General features: G+C 43.3%; 1 protein-coding gene across 2 annotated transcripts; it reads right to left on the reverse strand.

Moving 5' to 3' along the window:
* Positions 1–482: 482 nt before the first annotated feature.
* STX12 (syntaxin 12) lies at positions 483–16,747 on the reverse strand. 2 transcript variants are annotated; one of them, XM_067311730.1, is made up of 9 exons: positions 16,574–16,747; positions 10,737–10,806; positions 9,143–9,242; positions 7,024–7,161; positions 6,105–6,148; positions 4,346–4,451; positions 3,795–3,867; positions 3,552–3,634; positions 483–1,964 (listed from the first exon to the last, which is right to left on the reverse strand). In XM_067311730.1, the coding sequence occupies exons 1-9, from the start codon at positions 16,695–16,697 to the stop codon at positions 1,941–1,943; spliced, it is 762 nt and encodes a 253-aa protein (XP_067167831.1). In that variant the 5' UTR covers positions 16,698–16,747; the 3' UTR covers positions 483–1,940. The 2 variants fall into 2 exon arrangements, with proteins under 2 accessions (XP_067167831.1, XP_067167832.1); XM_067311731.1 differs by having other exon boundaries at positions 483–2,028; positions 16,574–16,723.
* Between the last annotated feature and the right edge of the window lie 2,249 nt (positions 16,748–18,996).

Here is an 18,996-nt window from a genome sequence, read left to right on the forward strand (position 1 = left end):
TCAAACATGGGGAAATAAGAGCTTTCATTTTCATAGGGAGGTGTAATATCAAAACAAACCTCCCCATGGAGCAGGTAGTGCATAAAGCAACAGGAAGAGTATTTTAAATAAGGAGCAGAACAGTGCATACTCAGTTCCCTGGCTTTGGAGTCAGGTTCAACAGTACAGGCTCAGCAAAGACTTCGAGTCCCAGCAGTTGGCAAATATTCCAAGTTTACCAATCAACGTTCAAGGAAGCCAGATTCATCTTTCTATGATTAGTTACTGGACAGGATTTCTGCACAGGAGTTTTGTATATGTCCATATGGAAGTCAGTGTTTTCATCTAGGTTAGCTTAAGAAAAGTCAGGGATTGTAGAACTAAAAAATGGAGGAAACACCACTGATGCTGATATAAAGAATCTTCTGCACTGATTGCAAAGAGAGGCAGTTGCAAACAAATACTTGTGCCAGTGTCTAAATAGCAAGAGAAAGAACACGATAGAGGCTTTTAAAAGTGTTTATTGACAGTTATTAGATGGAATGATGGAGCAATAGTGCAAACCACTGTGCAATTGGGAGAACACTCCCTTCCCAGCTTTCACATTTACTTTATTATACAGGAGACATCAAATAAGGATTAAATACAAAATGGATCAGTATGCGGCATTTACCACACTGATGGGCTTTGGACAGATTACTGTTCCCTCAGTGCATGTCAGTTCAGAGCTACATCAGAGTGGGGAGTGGCTGCTGCGTTCCATCCAGCTCTACTAGCTAGACATTAATGGGAACTAGAGATCTTTCTCATTTCCACACACATCCTCAAACATTCTTAAAAACCTAGCACTTCACTCAGCCAAGTTCTGCACTTTCTATTTCATAAACAACGGAAAATATCAGATGCTCACAAGCAATACATAATATTCACTGGTACACTACAAGTGAGCTTCCAAGAGTACTTCTTTAGAAGCAGCATTTCAGGTAATACTCATCTATTTTGCTAGCTTGTAAATTTAGGTGCCCATTTTCTCATCTTTGCACAATTTTCTCCCTAAAAGCTTCTAAAAAGCAATTAGGAGTGAGCAGCTAAATTTTTTTTTCCCCTCTACTCAATATGGATTTTGTGCACCTTAATATTTCTAGTGCTCGAGAATCAGCATTGGAAGAGTTTTATTTGCCCAATAATAAACCACCAGCTAGTTTTCCAAGGAAGTTGCATTGTTAGATTATCCTAAGTCAAAGGTGTTCTGTCCTCACAAATGCTGCATTTGAAGACCCCCCCCCCCAAAAAAAAAAAAAACACTCCACAAACCACCAACTGTGCTCAAACATTAATAAAACAGTTACAAGTCTCATGGCTAAACTGACCAGTTACTAAGCACACTAGTGGTTCCAACTGTGGTCATCCATGCCTACTTCTTACCTTTCAAATCTGTAGTGGTATCTTTCTCTAAGAGAGTTTAGAACTATGGTCACCTGGAGACTAATTAAACCATGGGGCAGACACTGGAGACTTTAGAAACTGCTGGATTAAGGTAATGCAAGTCTGTACTGTGCCCTCTTTGAGCATCATTCTTATTCCAGTCCAAAGTTACCTATACATACAAAATATTAAAATTGTGCCACTTGTCAAAAAAACAAGACATCTCCAATTATTGATCACACTTCAGTATACATTTGGGACAGGGAATAATACATTACAGAAAGAAAAAACACAAGATCTTAGTTACATAAAACAATATAATTTGTATATAAACTGATAAATACTGTCTCCATGGTTCACTAATTCCATATACTAGTTATCTGCACATTAGTTGCTAATATCTATTACTAGAAGAAGTTCTGGCTTCTGCTCTCTCAAGGTGGTCAATTCATTTCTGAGACTAGTCAGCCTGTTCGCTCTGGGGGAATGAGAATTGCTCTCCGCAATGAGACTAGGTTCCATGTGAAAATTTCATTTTATTGTCCGCCAGATAACAAGTCCTAAGATTAGAGAAGCCACAGCAAGACAAAGAATCAGGATACAGATCTTCTTACGGGATTTCTTCTAATGAAAGAAGAAGAAAAAAAGCCATTGACACCAGGAAAAGATGACAGGAGGATAAGCAAGTTTACCAGCTAACGTTATTCATTTCAGTGGATTAAAACTTTGTACCCATCCTTTTTCAAGAGAAGTAAAAGTGTACAGACTACACTGCTTAAGCATTCTTTAAACTGCCTGATCTTTCAGCTAGCCGTTTTCAGTTTCAGCATAGTCTAAGAGGTGCAATTAGGTCAAAATTTGACTGTGACAAGTCTTGCTTCTCTCAAGGAAAATACAAGTTTCCACTCAAGTTGACTATAAAAAGAGAACTTTACAACATCTAGCACATGCTTTTCATACTAAGGTAGGCCACCATAGCTTCAAAGGAAAACTAACCACCTCTAGCTAGTTGGATTTTCCAGCTAAGACAAGTAATAACTGCTAACTAGTTCTCTGATACAATCTCTCCTTGATCACCTGGAGCTGGCATGGAGATAGTATTGCATTTCTACAGTTTAAAAGCTTTGATAAACAGTTATGGTACTTGGATTTTACAGCTTTGATCACTTTTAATCATCACAGGAAGTTACAATCTGTCCATATATACAGAATACTTTTATCTAAGGATTTGAGGTTAACTGTATAAGGTCACTTCCTCCTCTGTCCAGAAGAATATGTCCAATATATGTCCAATATCTGCCAGACTTGGCTTTATCATACCTTGAAGCTTCACTTTATAGTGGAACCCAAGGAAAGAGACAATGATACCATATGCTGCCAGCTGGCAAAAGCTACTTTCCTTCCCCGCTAAACAGCGCAGGAGTTTTATTGCCTTCCAGTATCTCCCCACTCAACAGCTTGAGAAAGTCCAATTTCCTATCTTGTATATTGTTCTGAAGTCCCAGCAGTAAAACTCCATACCGAACTGACTGACTGAGCACCCTCATTCCTTCACTGAATCTGAACCTGCAAGGACAATCAGGAAAGGAGTATACAAGAAAACACTAAATATCATAAACAAAGGCGTCTGCAGTGGCTGTCACTGCTGCTTAAGAGAGTTGATGGGACTTACAGGACAGACCAAGGGATGGTAACTGAGCAGTTAGAAAGATGCTGCAAATCCTGGTAAGCAGAAATTTCCCAAGTCTGTATATGAATTTTTACACATCAGTGTTTACACAAAGTTCTGTGGAGTATGATCTCGACTGGTATGCTTACAAGATGGGTATAACATGAGAATTTGTTCTTGTTTAACTGTTCTGCTACCTCCTGAGAATGGCAAAGCTAGGCACTTAAACTCACTGAGCACACCCACATGAAGGAACAAACTAATTTCATATCCTCTGCATTAGAAGGCTCATTTCAATATTGTGTTTCTCAAGTGTTTTATTTATTCCTTACAGTACAGCTTTGTGGGAGTGCCAGCTTGCGCAAGCTGTTTTTAAGAACTTGTTTGGTGTGCTGCAGTCCTCACTAAGTGTCTTGTTATGCCTGTACCATATTGCACAGATATATGTTGACATTAATGCAAAGCATACAGAATGTACCTGATAAGAGGCAGCCCTCTGTAACTGCTCACTGGCTCTTTCCACATGGACTTCTGCACTTTCCACATTTGCCTCTATGCTGTCTACAGAAAAATAAGAGCATTCTTTGTAAGAGAATTCAGAGCTTTCGTGTTAAAAATCAGATATGTGATATGATCATTTTTATACAAAATATATGAAAACCAAATCAGACAGAATACGTAGTTGAGATAAACAAACTTTCTATTATCCATATGCACTTACCAATCATATCTCCTTGGTCATGAATCATCATGGCTAAATCCTTAAATATCTGATTGACATCCAAAATGTCTGCCTGAAGGCAAGAGTTTGACAAGTTATAACAACCACTGGTTACAATTTTGCTAAATCTCATTCTTAGTCTCTCTTACAACCATTGCTCAAAATAATATAACAGATACCATCATTCGTTGACTGAGGTGACTATGCTACCATCTATGGAGCTGAGGATTAACACAGAAGCCTACAATATTCCTGCTACTCAGTGTTTGTTTCAGCACACTAGCAATTAGCACAGCATGGAATTGAGATGCACATTTTCACATGAATTGCTCCTACTACCATCTCTGAGGGATCACAAATCAACCCTGAATGAAAATGTACCTAGTCTTCTTCAAAAGAAGTTGGGAAGACAGATCTGGCCATCAAGCCTCTCTACAAGAAGCTTTTTTCCTCTCCTCTCAGATTTCTTTAGCCCATCCCATTAGTTAGCACTGTGTGACATCTTTAGCTTAGCTCCTAGCACTGTTAACTGTGCAGGATCTCCTGTTCACCTCTAATTGCCTGATTGCTGTTTCTCTCTCTTTAATAAGTTCAAGGTCCTGTTCAGTTATTGCCACATCTTCTTCCTGAGACTGCATTTGATTCCATTCTTCACCACTAGAAAGAGAAAGAAGGAAAAAGCCTGTTTCTCTGAGGGTAGATATATCCACACCCATGTTATACCAAACTGCCAGTGAGTTAAACTTGAAAAATTTCCTACCAGAACAACCCCTCCCCCTGCCAGGTTTCTGGGGGTTCCTAGTATTGCAATTGTATACAGAGATGAGACTAATTAGTGGCAACAGTTACAGTCAGAACAAATGAAAAATAGGGAGAGATCAGGAAAAGCAGGTCTTGCACAAGGCTATTCCAACAACTCAGCGAAGAAACTGGGAAGCAGCTCACGCATAGGATAGTCTAAGATATGACCATTATCTATTACATTATAAAAGAAACCTTAATATTCCAGTGGTGTGTTTTTTTTTTTTTTTTAAATACGCCAACATCTTTCTTTCCTCTCACCATCCCCCCAAGAAGGGAGAAATCATGGGTGAAAGTCTTGATAGAGAACAGCCTACGAGCACAACACTATCAAACTGCAAAAACACTAGACAGGAATATAGATGCAAAGATTCCCACTTGCTATCTGGCATTGGGAGCTCAGAGTAAGTTCAAAACCACTGCACAAGTTACACATTAATTACAGCAAAGGCAGTACCTATAACACAAGGTCACCTATATATTTAGCATAAAAAATTCTTCAAGGATAATGCTGTCCTCTTCTTAAGAAAGGGAAGTGTACTGGAAAGCACTGTAAGGTTACAGTATGCCTGTTGAGTACACACCACTAAACAGTAAGTTTCAAAGGCTCAAAGTGCCAAAAGAAATGAAGATAAGCTAGATGACATCAGAAACAGCTGACACATCCAGAAACTCAGCTCTGAGATGACAGTAGGGTTTTCAAATATTTAAGGCAAAAGTTTCTGACATGTAGCATGCAAGAGCAATATCAAACGTGGAACAGCTGCTGTGCGCCACTACCTCTCAAAGAGCTAAGAGCCTCTGCATTAATAAGTACCCGCTTGGCTCCCCTTGCTTTGGGAAGCAAGGCCTTCAAACTCATCACAGCATCTGTATAATCCAGCAGTGTGGGGTTTTCACTTCTGACTCCGCATGTGGAGGCATGGGGCTACTAAGGGGGAGGGGGTGCACCACAAGAAGCTGAGCAGATAAAGCTCAGTTTGGAGGTAGAGGGTGGATGGATGAGACATGGAAGCTAGGTCTCTTGATTTAGAAAATTAAAGGGTATATACACATAGGGCCAACATATTTCACCCAGGATTTCTCAAACAAACATACAGTAAAAGTTGACACAGTAGTCAGAGATATTTTTCAGGTGCCTTGAGTTCACTTTACTCGTACCATACAGTTCACATACTATTTTTCAACCTAGCTTCTATGCAGGCACACAATTACTGCATAAGCCCTACAACTCTCTGACACGTTAAAGTAACGTTGGCTTGTTGTGCATGTTCTGTGTTTAGTCTGTCAGTGAATGTTGGAAGTGCCCAAGAAAATACTGTTATATGCAGTTAATTTTTTACATTGTATATTGCAAGTACTGTAATAATTGCATTTCAAATCTTTTTGCTTTGCATTTGGCTAATGAAGCCTTGCCCTGAGTTACATTAATATATTTTGCCACAGTAGTTTTAGTTATACATAGGTAAGAGTGATTATGTGCACATCAAGTGTGCAAGTACTTGTTACCTATCAAATGAGACCAGCTGTTCTTCTCTGAATCGCTCATCAGCCTGGAAGAGAAAAAAAGTGTTATTAATCTTGCAGACTACTAGCATAACTAGCAAAATCAATAGCAGCATCTTGAAGACAAAGGAGCATACTGTTCAGAGAATTCTTTGAGAATGCCACTGTCACTTCAGCTTTTAATTTTCATGTCTCTGCAAATAAGAAGCAATTGAGAGCTAGAAAAGCTAGTCTGTTTCCTCAGATCAGTTGGCATTGTCTGTCACTTCCTTTCTCCATGTATAAGAAAAATCTGAGTTCTTATGATTCTTAAACTAGGGATTATGTTCTTAAGAATTAAGCAAATGATAACTGTGTTCCCTTGTGGAAGTTAAGAATATGTACCTAACACAAAGCCCCAAAGCAAGGGGAGAGAAATGCTCTCACTGGCCTTTTTATTATGAATTCTTAGTAGCCACTGGTCAAAACAGAATAGGAAGACAGTTTGAATGTACATTAGGGATACTAGCAGGACAGGAGCTGTAAGAAAATAATAATAACAAAAAAAGAGTGTGAGACTTCAGATGTAGTTCAAGGTATGGTAAACTTCCAGCTGACCTCCTAAATTTTATAGCCTAGGGCTGACATCTGTCAAAGAACGGTTTGCAATACTTAGCTATTAGCTATACTTTGACTTCCCCTCTCTTGTCATCCACAAGATTTGTAACAGCCAGGATTCCCTCATCTACTAACACTGACAAGCAGCACATTGAAATGAACGTCCAGTACTTATAGCATCTGGAATGGTAAAATTAATGCACCAAGGCCCCATCTGTACCCAGTAATGGTTCAGTAGATAGCTACAAAGTTGGTAGACAAGTAAAGGGTCTCAGAGAAGACTTGTAATTCACTACATCACTACAGAATTCCCATAAATACTTACAGAGATGCGGGAGCTAGCTCTCACCCTTGCTACAGTCTCTTTCTCCTTCTCCGAGACTTGCCTCTGTATTGCTTGGAAGTTATTTAAGGCTGCAGAGAAGTCATTCATTAAACGTTCTTTCTGAAACCTCTGCTGGCGCTAAAGGATTAAAACAAAAACAAGTCTTCAGATATTCCCATTCATCTTAATAGAACTGTCCAGGCACGCTCTTTCTCTCTCCCAAAAACCAAACAAACAAAAACCCCAAAACAAAACCAAAAAACCCAGCTGACATTCAGGAGATCTCTTGGTTCCAGCATTCTGGGGGACTTGAGGGAACAGAAAAACCACCAAATTTTCATTAGTTATACCAAACGCTCTATGCCTTGTCCACTGCAGAATAGCTCTGAGCACTAAAGTTCTCTAGATGCAGTCTGGTTTTAAGTCTGGAGTAGAGAGGCCTTCTACACTACTCCTGGAATGAGATCTGAATAGAAGTAATCCATCACATTTACTTATGTATTTTTTGGATACCTATGATGCCTTCCCCTCCATTCCCCTATTTAGCCAACATATCAGTCCTTAACCTTTTCTCCCCACTCCATTCTCCCTCCCCCTGCCACCCCCAACAATCCCCTTAACTTTCTTACGAATGTAGGAAACCTAGAGTACAGCACCCCCTCAGAGAAGCACACTTTTAAGATTAAAAAGAGTCCCAAAATTCCAGAACTAACACCCATCACCCCCAACTTTGGGAGCTGTCTCTCAGTCACATCATACTATAAGTCTGCCATTAGTTGTTCAGAGAATATCCTCTCTTAGTCTTGACATCCATTTCAGTTTACCTGTTCTCCAAAAGCATCAGTTGCAATATCCCTGGTTATCCTCATTTCACAGTATCAACTTATTTAGCTTCCCTAGAATGCCTCCTTTTAGTATTCTGACATCCCAGTTAATGGAAACAGCAAGTTGTGAAAAAGCTTGTCTCAAGGACATTTAATTCTAGGGCCCATTCCTATGCTTTCCACTAGAGAGATTCCTGACAGCCCTCTCTCAACAGAGCGAAGCAGCAGTTTGATCCTTCAGCAAGTTCGTATCAATTCAACAGCCATTCCAAGGAAATAAATGCGTTTTCAAACAGATTTTTTTTTCCCTATTATAAGCCACCATAGCAGTTTTATAATACACTGCAGCTTCTATCTGAGCTGTTTGGAAGCAACAGCCTCTCTGCCAGATGAGTTCTTCAACATGCTCATGCGAGCTCCTGCAGATTTTGGATGGACAGTGCAACAGCCTTGATTAGGCTTCAGGAGTCACTGACACATTCAGTGATATGCACATGACAGCATTTTGCTCACCAGAGGGAGATTAACTGAGAAATATTTGCTGAAAAAACAGCCAAAACATGGCCATGCTTACAACTGGCATTTCAACTTCTAAATATAGAATTAGACTAAGACAACAACTGCTGACTCATACCCAAAGATCATCCCACAACAACATTGATTTATCTGCTTTTGTGATATTGTAGTAGTGACTTAGAGGCAAGAAAACTCCAACAGCAGAGGACTGTTCCTTTCCTTTCCAATAGGAAGGTGGAATCTGCAAGACTATTCAGCAAGAGGTAAAGCCATAATCATCACCTAACTATATTTATTCAAATACGAGCAAAGCGAGTCAGCTTTTTTCCTCCAGCTAATACATCACAGGCAAGCGCAACCTATTTGGCATGACCACACTTCATACTGACATGTAGTTTGCTCTGAGTTCTTATCCTGAAACACTGCCTCACACGATCAGACACTTTATAAATAATATTATTTTTCAGAAATGTACTCAGAAATACAGAATTGCATACTTAGCTCTTCTCAAACATTTAGGGCTTCTGATTCTTATGCAAGTAAGTTTTATACCCATTTTGCCGCTGGTAAAGTTTGAGATGTTTTCCAAATGTCACACAAGCAGTCAGGATGTTATCAGTTTAATGAGTCTTCCCACTTTTCCAACAGCTTTTTCTCCACTGTGAAAGGCTACTGTCCCTTTAGCTGTGCCAATTCAAGCTTTATGAGGCTGTGCTCTAAGCTAGATCTGTGAAATGAGTGATTTTTAAAAAACTTCCAGATGAATTCCGTGTACATACCTGTTCAGAAGCAGACAGAGGAAGCGGCAGAGACCCCAGTTCCTTTAGATATTCATTGGTCTCTTTAGCAAGTCGGTTGGCAGAATGCTGTAGCTGTTGTCTAAAATAAGGGTTCAGAAAGAGTTGCACAAAGGTTCTCTCCCAAAGTAGTTTCTGAGCAATTCAGTTTTCACAATAATGACCAATTAGGGGTTCTGAGATCACACACACCTTTAAGGATTTTTTTTTCTCCAATGTCAAAAAAATTAAAGGGAGGAAGAGACAACTTTATTCAGTGAACATAATCACTGTTCTAGGGTGAACTGCTTATGTTACCAATTGGTAACTAATTGTTCACTTGACAACCTCTGACTGCATTGGTCAAATTTAATTTGATAAAAATATGGAGATCTCAGATCTCCAAAAACTAATAAAAAACCCTATTAACATAACAGAAAAACTAATAGGGTAAACCAGGAAGACAAAATCTTCCTGGGACAAAATACTAAAGTAAGGATCAAGACTTTTGGTATTTAATGGGCACAAGATGCTTGAATGAAAGTCATCCCTTCAGTCTGATATGCAAATCTAAGTATTCAGGTTACCTTGCTGTATGAGCTCACCTGTAATATGGGAGCTGAATACGCCACCCATGCATTTTTGTATTGATTTCTATGGCATCTGACAATTTATTGAGTGCAACCACTCTCCCCTTAAAGAAGAGGGCCAAGTCTCTATAATGAAATTAACTGGAAAGACATTCATTTGGCTGTCAGTGACTTTCTTTAATCTACCAATTAAATCCAGGTCAAGTCAACTTAATACCTCTGGCAAGCTAATTCCTTTCCCTCCCAATTGGGTTCTGATCACATCCTCCAAATGCAAGTTATGAGCTCATCCAAAATCAGCTATTACAAGAAACATGGGGATGTTGCATGACTGACTGACAAGTTTCCTTTTAGTTTTCCAGAAGTTATTCCTTTCATACTTTGCTGTTTATGCTTTTCAAGTATATACAAGATGCACAGGCATACAGACTCCCTGTCTGGTCTCTCTAAGACAGAGTTTGGACTGTGCAATTTAAATATCTTCTATATTGTGTCCCAGGGGCCTGTTCTTGCCTGAGGTTATACTTGGCAATTTGGCTGCCATACAGAATTGCTAGTCTTTCTAATACCCAAATCCTTCTGTATTACAAGCTACTTTTTCATCAGATATGGATCTTCCGTGTTGTTTTCCCTTTTCCTCCTATGTCAAGGCCAAGTACCTAGTATGGCATAGATTCCTTCCAAATCACAAGTGAAGCTACTAAAATAAGACTAGTCTTCAGAGTACAGATAAGGTAAAGGAATATGTACTATTCTTATCTCCTTTTTTAGATAATCTATACTGTTTCTAATCATTCCTATCAAGCAGCTTTGAATGGCTTTTCCAGAGTTCAAAACACCTTAGCACATCTAAGAAACTACTTCACACATCTAGTCATTTTGTTTTGTAGGACTATATTAAACTTATACAGTAAAGCATCTCCCCAAAGCAAGTAATACAGTTGCTCTCAAAACAGAGAGAGAAATAAAAGAGAACCTACACAAGTGTTAGCTCAGTTAATACTTACAAGTTTTCCTGCAGCTTGCTGGAATCCTGCTTGGTTCCCAGCTGGCTCATCAAATTCTTTATCTGAGCAGCTGAAGATAAAGAGATCAGAAGGTAAGAGAGTAGGACAAAGTTCTGGTGTATTTTCTTCCTTCCTGAAGATATTCTTTTAGCTCCCCACAACAAAGGGTTTCTCTCAACATTTTGCTTAACTCAGGCTTGCATGACAACACTTACACTTTGCATTTAGAGCAAAGCATGCATTTTAAACATCCCTACTTAGACTTGATATAGCTTACTAGAGCGAGTGTTTCAAGTGAGAAAAAGACAGAAGTTTTGAGACATACATATCTTGAAAACAAGTCTTTGTGGCTAAAGCTCTTGTATTCCTCTTCCTCAATCTCATTAAGGCCAACAAACATAGCTGTTTATTTCTATCAACCTTGCCATTTGTGTATTTCGGGCTACCAATGCTGCAGAACAACCACACTATTACTAAGCTGCGTTGTTACTGTCACATATTCTAGAGTTACTTAAATTAGCGCTTTCTTAAAAAGAAAGAAAGAAAAAAAAATGTTAAGCAAAAAAAAAGGCCAAGGGTTGCTATCAGGTTAAAAAATAATTTGAGTTTAGCTACTCACAATAGCCAAGATTTATTGGAATACTGGGAGAAATTTAATCTTTTGAGAACAGCAGATACTAATGGTGATGCTTCATAGTTAGCTTGCATCAAATTGAAATCATACTGTAGCCAGAAGAGAGATTCTAGCCCTCTTTCTCCTCCACCCCCTGTGCATTTCCACCACTTCCCTTACGTGGGCACTATGATCACGCAGTCACATCAAACTGTTAATCTACCTGAAAAGTATCTACCTCTTTTTCTCTTTCCTCGCACCCCCCCCCCCAATATTATTTTTGGTCAGCTGATCTGTTTTATTCTACAGCTGCACAACTGTTAGTAGTGCTAAAAAGAGATGCTGGGAGCACCACTTTTGACAGCAGTACCATGTTTGATTGGCTTAAACTGTTTATGAAATCATATCCTACACTTCCAAGTGGTGAGACAGGCAAGACCAAGAAGGATAAACTTGAGTCAGCTGCCTGTAGAACTACATTAAGTTGAAATACCCAGTACTAGATATTACCAAGAGCTACTTCCAATTCAATTGTATCCTACTGGTGTAATTTCTGCTTTCAACCTGGAGCAAGCCGCTTCAATTGATGAAACATTGCAAAAGAAACATCAGATTTCTAGACTGGCCACTTCTTTTAAAGTCATGCCCAATAACTTACAACAGTGGAAGCTCAGCTAAAGCTGCAATATGATTTAATCAATAAATAGGCAAGGATTCTGACTTTTGCATACAGAGAACACACTGGTTTTCTAGAATCCTATTAGCTCACACAGTGAGTTGTGTAACAACTTCCTATACACTGAGCTGAACGTGTGTATTCTAGCGAGCAAGACTACACTTATATCACAAATCTGTCTATTGGAAGATCAGAAAAGTCCACAATCAAGTTAAATTGACAAATAGCACACTGACTCTACTCTGTAGTGTCTAGACATCCTGCGCTTTGCTGAGTGTGTGTGTGGGGGGGGAGGGGGCATTTTGTTTTGAGATTCTTGCATTAGTTCCATTTCCACTCCAGAAGATGCTCTATTCTTGTGCTGGTATGAGACAGGTTTAGTAGTTTGCTATACTTAGTTATTTCAGCCAACGACAATGCACAGAATCTACGCAAAACGACAGCAAAGAGGCTTGGGAGGCTAAAGAAAGAGATAGGGAATGTTTTGCTTTATGATTCTCTGGATAGGGGCCATACACATCAACTGGAGAGTCACATGAACAGCCCTGCCAGTCAGTAGCTTTCAGTCTCCCAACCCTTTCATTTTACACTGCAAACCCTTCTACACAGAGGCTGTTGTACACTTAAAGATTACTTATAACATTTCAACCTGTGACCTAGACGCTTAGCTACTAAAATCACAGAATCACAGAATCACAGAATCACTGAGGTTGGAAGGGACCTCTGGAGATCATCTAGTCCAACCCCCCTGCTCAAGCAGGGTCACCTAGAGCACATTGCACAGGATTGCATCCAGGCGGCTTTTGAATATCTCCAGAGAAGGAGACTCCACCACCTCTCGGGGCAACCTGTTCCAGTGCTCTGTCACCCTCACAGTGAAAAAGTTTTTCCTCATGTTAAGATGGAAGTGTCTGTGTTTCAGTTTGTGCCCATTGCCTCGCGTCCTGTCGCTCGGCACCACTGAAAAGAGTCTGGCCCCATCCTCTCGACACCCTCCCTTCAGATACTTGTACACATTGATAAGATCTCCTCTCAGCCTTCTCTTCTCCAAGCTAAACAGGCCAAGCTCTCTCAGCCTTTCCTCATAAGAGAGATGCTCCAGTCCCCTAATCATCTTTGTGGCCCTTCGCTGGACTTGCTCCAGTAGTGCCACATCCCTCTTGTACTGGGGAGCCCAGAACTGGACGCAGTACTCCAGATGTGGCCTCACCAGGGCTGAGTAGAGGGGGAGAATCACTTCCCTCGACCTGCTGGCAACACTCTTTCTGATGCAGCCCAGGATACCATTGGCCTTCTTGGCCACAAGGGCACATTGCTGCCTCATACTTAACTTGGTGTCCACCAGCACTCCCAGGTCCTTCTCAGCAGAGCTGCTTTCCAGCAGGTCAACCCCCAGCCTGTACTGGTGCATGGGGTTATTCCTCCCCAGGTGCAGGACCCTGCACTTGCCTTTGTTGAACTTCATGAGGTTCCTCTCCGCCCACCTCTCCAGCCTGTCCAGGTCTCTCGGAATGGCAGCACAGCCCTCTGGCGTATCGGCCACTCCTCCCAGTTTTGTATCGTCAGCAAACTTGCTGAGTGTGCACTCTGTCCCTTCATCCAGGTCACTGATGAAGAAGTTGAACAAGACTGGACCCAGTACTGACCCCTGGGGGACACCGCTAGCTACAGGTCTCCAACTAGACTCTGTGCCACTGATCACAGCTCTCTGAGCTCTGCCATTCAGCCAGGTCTCAATCCACCTCACTGTCCACTCATCTAACCCACACTTCCTGAGCTTGTCTATGAGGATGCTATGGGAGACAGTGTCAAAAGCCTTGCTGAAGTCTAGGTAGACAACATCCACTGCTCTCCCCTCATCTACCCAGCCAGTCATTCCATCATAGAAGGCTATCAGATTAGTTAGGCATGATTTCCCCTTGGTGAAGCCATGCTGACTACTCCTGATCACCTTCTTTTCCTCCACATGAGTGGAGATGGCTTCCAGGATGATCTGCTCCATCACCTTTCCAGGGATGGAGGTGAGGCTGACTGGCCTGTAGTTCCCTGGGTCCTCCTTCTCGCCCTTTTTGAAGACTGGGGTGACATTGGCTTTCTTCCAGTCCTCGGGCACCTCTCCTGTTCTCCATGACCTTTCAAAGATGATGGAGAGTGGCTTAGCAATAATGTCCGCCAGCTCCCTCAGCACTCGTGGGTGCATCCCATCAGGGCCCATGGATTTGTGGGTGTCAAGTTTGCTTAAATGATCTCTAACCCACTCCTCCTCCACCAAGGGAAAGTCTTCCTCTCTCCAGACTTTCTCTCTTGCCTCCAGGGTCTGGGGTTCCTGAGGGCTGGCCTCAGCAGTAAAGACTGAAGCAAAGAAGGCATTCAGTAACTCTGCCTTCTCTGCATCCTTCGTCACCAGGGAACCCACTCCATTCAGCAAAGGGCCCACATTTTCCCTAGTCTTCCTCTTGCTGCTGATGTATTTGAAGAAGCCCTTCTTGTTGTCCTTGACATCTCTAGCCAGATTTAATTCCAAACGGGCCTTAGCCTTCCTCGTCGCGTCCCTGCATACTCTGACAACATTCCTATATTCCTCCCAAGTGGCCTGTCTCCCTTTCCACTTTCTGTATACTTCCTTCTTCTGGTTGAGTTTTGCCAGGAGCTCCTTGCTCATCCATGCAGGTCTCCTACCTCCTTTGCTTGACTTCCTACTCATAGGGATGCACCGCTCTTGAGCCTGGAGGAAGTGATGTTTGAATATTAACCAACTCTCTTGAACACTCCTTCCTTCCAGGGCCCTCACCCATGGGATTCCTCCAAGTAGGTCCCTGAAGAGGCCAAAGTTTGCTCTCCTAAAGTCCAGGGTTGCGATCCTACTTGGTGCCCTGCTGCCTCCTTGCAGGATCCTGAACTCCACCATCTCATGGTCACTGCAGCCAAGGCAGCCCCCAACCTTCACATCTTCCACCAGTCCTTCTTTGTTTGTTAGTACGAGGTCCAGCAGCACACCTCTCCTTGTTGGCTCCTCCACCACCTGTGTCAAGAAGCTGTCACCAAAAAAATAGTCTTGCAAGCAATAGTTTTGATAGCTCAGGCCACCAGTTTTTTTTTTTTTTTTAAATACAGTTTGCACAACATGCTAACTCTATGGAGCTTCCAAAGAGGAGTGAATAAAAGTCTGCTGTGTCCACTGTTTGCTTGCTGTTTTTTCCATATGGAATGAAATGCAAACTGAGGAAAAAAGTTTAAGGCATCAGTTTCTATTTTCCTCCTAGGCTTCAGTGAAGGGCATTTATAAAACATGGAATAAAAATTGATTACTGTAGTGTTAAGTCAGATGTTGTGTGTGCTCCCGCCCACCTTGAAAAAAACTGTAAGAGCATTTGTTTCCCTTGAGATAGGCAGCACTGAGATAGGATGGCTACTGGTCATGAGACAGCGGAGGCTTGTCCTACGAGGAAGAGAAGCTGAGCTGACGAGAGAGAAAGGCTCACAAAGGGAGATCCCAGGGAAAACAAACAAACAAAATATTATTTGGAGAACTTAAGAGCGTTTAACTGGTGGCCACAGCTACACAAAAGGAAGTGAACACAACTTTGAGCTAAAGCAGAGCAGTTTCACAAATATTAATTGGTAGTATAGTCACATTAGAGAAGTCACCAAGTTTCAGGGGAACCAACATGTTTAACTGACCTGGCCCCTAAAAAATTGCACCTAGATTAGGTTATCTAATGCCAGTTTTAGAAAAGGCATATCAAAGACACTTTTGGAAACAACTCATTCAGGAAGTAGTATTTCAGGGATCAACGCTAGGATTTCAATGATCAGCTTATGATCATTCAAAACTTTTTTTTAATGACTGTCGGATGACCAGAAGAACTGCAGTGTCATTTACTTAAGAACATTCTGCTTAACAACTGTTGCTTCTCTCTGCAGAATTCTGCCAATGAATTTAAGAAGGATTTTGAAAGCAAGTATCAGCCTTCAGAAACTCTTGCAATAAAAACCCTCTTCCAGAATCTCCGAACAACAAAGCGGTCATCTTTGGCTCCCTGTTTTCACTTAGCGAAAGCGGATAAAAGCAGAACAGAAGCCTCGTTCTTGCGAGCGACACGGGACGTAAGTTCTGCTGGAGAACAGCGCGACCCAACACGAATTTCACAGACACCACACCAAATGCATTACTGGCAGGTATTTTGCACGTAACGAACGATATACGCAAGCTATTAATTAAAATCCACCGATGAGGACGTTCAGCTGCTGGCTGTTGTGCCCCTGTACCCTCCCCGGGGGCACAGCGCTTCCCCTCTGAGCCGGTGTCCGCCCCGCCGCGACACTCCCCGCCCGCCTTCAGGGGCGCAAGATCCGGCCCGGACGCCCCCATCCTCGGCCGCGCCGCTGCCGGCCTGGCGGGCCCCGCCGGCGGAGCGGCTGCCTCCCCCGGCCGGCCGCCGCCCCCGGGCGCCCTCGCCCTCCCGGGGCCCCCGGCAGCCCCGTCGCAGGGGCGCGGGCCGGGCCCGGCCGGGCCTCCCCGCCCCGCCCGGGCCCGGCCGCACTCACTGTACTGCGCGATGCGCTGCACGTTGGCGCTGCATGTCTGGATGATGCCGCCGAAGTCCCGCGGCGGCGGGGGCGGCCCCGGCGGCGCCCCGGGCCAGTAGAGGTCCAGCGGGCCGTACGACATGACCGGGCTGAGGGGAGCGCGGCGGCACCGCCGAGCCAGCTGCCAGCACCGCTCCGGCCGCTGCGCATGCGCGGCCGCCGGGCACAGCTGACGGGCCCGGCCGCGTATGCGCGCCGCGCTGCCGGCGGCGCCTGCGCGCTCGCGGGGGTCGCGGGCGCGCCGGGTGCCATGGCAACGAGGCGCCCGCCCGCCGGGCCGGCGCGGCGCGGCGCGGCCCAGCGCCCCTCGGGGCTGGGGAGGGTGGGGGTGCGTCGCTGGGCATGGGCCTGCCCGGCTGGGAGCTCGCCCCAGCTGCCCTGGGGCACGGCCCCGGCTCGTCCGTGCCGTGCCCCATGCCTGCGGGGAGGCAGGTTTCTGCCGGATCAGAGAGCTGAACTGACCAGCCCAGGGCAGCAGTGGTGCAGTGTCACGGGAATGGGTGGCAGAGAGTGAGGAGGAGCCCGGTGGGGGCCTGGCGGTACCGCAGCTGCGTGGGGGGACGCTGAGGAGGAGCCCGGTGTGGGGCCTGGCAGTACCGCAGCTGCACGGGGGGACGCTGAGGAGGAGCCTGGTGTGGGGCCTGGCGGTACCGCAGCTGCACAGGGGGACGCTGAGGAGGAGCCCGGTGTGGGGCCTGGCGGTACCGCAGCTGCACGGGGGGACGCTGAGGAGGAGCCCGGTGTGGGGCCTGGCGGTACCGCAGCTGCACGGGGGGACACTGAGGAGGAGCCCGGTGTGGGGCCTGGCGGTACCGCAGCTGCGTGGGGGGACGCTGAGGAGGAGCCCGGTGTGGGGCCTGGCGGTACTGCAGCTGCACGGGGGGACGCTGAGGAGAATGGCTCAGCTGTTTGTGGCATGGTGGCCCCTGACTACATGGGAGGACACTGAAGCGAAGCCATGGCTCTAAGTGCATGCTTTTACTACTAAGCAGTGTCAGAAAGCATGGGCTGGTTTTGAGGGAAGGTTATTCCCTCCTCATGAGATTTTGTCCCTGTCTGGGCCCATAGTAGTGTTTCGCATGAGCTGAATCAAGAACTCGTTTTTGTTAGATCAGCCAGTTTTAGATTGGCCAGTTTTTGTTATATCAACCCGTATCATCCACACTGATGCTGGTACGCACACAAGGGAAAGATGGACAATGTGTAACCACGGGCACAGGGAAGGCCAAAACTCCCTGTATTGGTCATAATCTGTGCTTAGATGAATGTAATGCAAAATCACAGGTAGCTAGCTAACTTTTTAGGCCTCATTAGAGCTAGGTGAGATGGACCTGGCTTTACCATCTCTGAAATGCAGTGAATGCTATAGGCTTTGTAAAAGGCCTGGATGGAATTTATATTTAGCCAGTAAATCAGTATGAGAATAATAATAGTTTAAAAGTAGAGCATGTATAACAGTTTAACTTTAACCTTTATCTTTCCATTATTGTAATGCTGCCAAAGGCAATTATGAATACTCACTCTTTCCACATATATTATTTTAAATTGCACCTGAAAACATAACACACACATTTTTATGCTGATTCCTGGGAAAATTCCTTTTTCAAGACGGTAGAGCAATTTAAATTAAATCATCAGTTATATTGTTTGTTTGTTTCAGATCACAAATTTTAATCAAGCTGAGGCTGTAAAATGAATTTGATCTTTTTCTGTTTTAGTTTTAGATTAGAATATATAATTAACTAATTTATAGGTGCTTTTTAATGCCACCCCTGGAGGAAATCCTATTTGAACTTTGCAAAGCTATTATAGCCAACAAACCAAAACATTTGTTCCTGTCCTAAAGACACTAAAGTGGTTTTAACTATGCATGTATAAGTAATAGTTACCTAAAAATATAGTGTCTTCAGAATAAAATTACTTCAGTGCTAATAATGCCTTCCAATAAATTAACAAACTTACTGTGAACATTTAGCACACAGGCAAGTCCATATTTAAGGCTTCAGTCTTAGGCAAAATCACACCAGTGACTGAAGAATGAGTCTCACTGATTTCATATTGCAAATGCAGATGGGGGAAATGGACATATCACCATGCTGAAGCACTTCAATTTTGATTTGGTCAAGTTCAGCATGGCAAAATGATTTTGGTTACTGCTACCTTATTGATTTGGGGTTTCACTGTGTATTTGTTAGTGAAGCTGTTGGTGTGTTTCTGTTCTATGAGTGCTATAAATATGAAATATTGTAATACAGAAAGCAGTAATATTTTGCATGTGTATTCACAGAGATTAAAAAAATCACTTTAGCAATTTCTGAATATAAAATAGAAAGCATCAGAAGAGTAAAAAATAGAAAACCTGCTTTAATTTTGAAAAAATA

Source organism: Apteryx mantelli, chromosome 27 (genome assembly GCF_036417845.1).
Source record: "Apteryx mantelli isolate bAptMan1 chromosome 27, bAptMan1.hap1, whole genome shotgun sequence".
NCBI classification, from domain to species: domain Eukaryota; kingdom Metazoa; phylum Chordata; class Aves; order Apterygiformes; family Apterygidae; genus Apteryx; species Apteryx mantelli.

Excerpts from the sequence above, each read along its gene's own strand:
- STX12 (XM_067311731.1), bottom strand. The coding sequence starts at position 16,697 with ATGTCGTACGGCCCGCTGGACCTCTACTGGCCCGGGGCGCCGCCGGGG. Across the intron at positions 7,162-9,142 it reads CTCTGTCTGCTTCTGAACAG|CGCCAGCAGAGGTTTCAGAA; the intron begins GTATGTACACGG and ends TTAATCCTTTAG. Across the intron at positions 3,635-3,794 it reads TGACCAAGGAGATATGATTG|ACAGCATAGAGGCAAATGTG; the intron begins GTAAGTGCATAT and ends ATTTTTCTGTAG.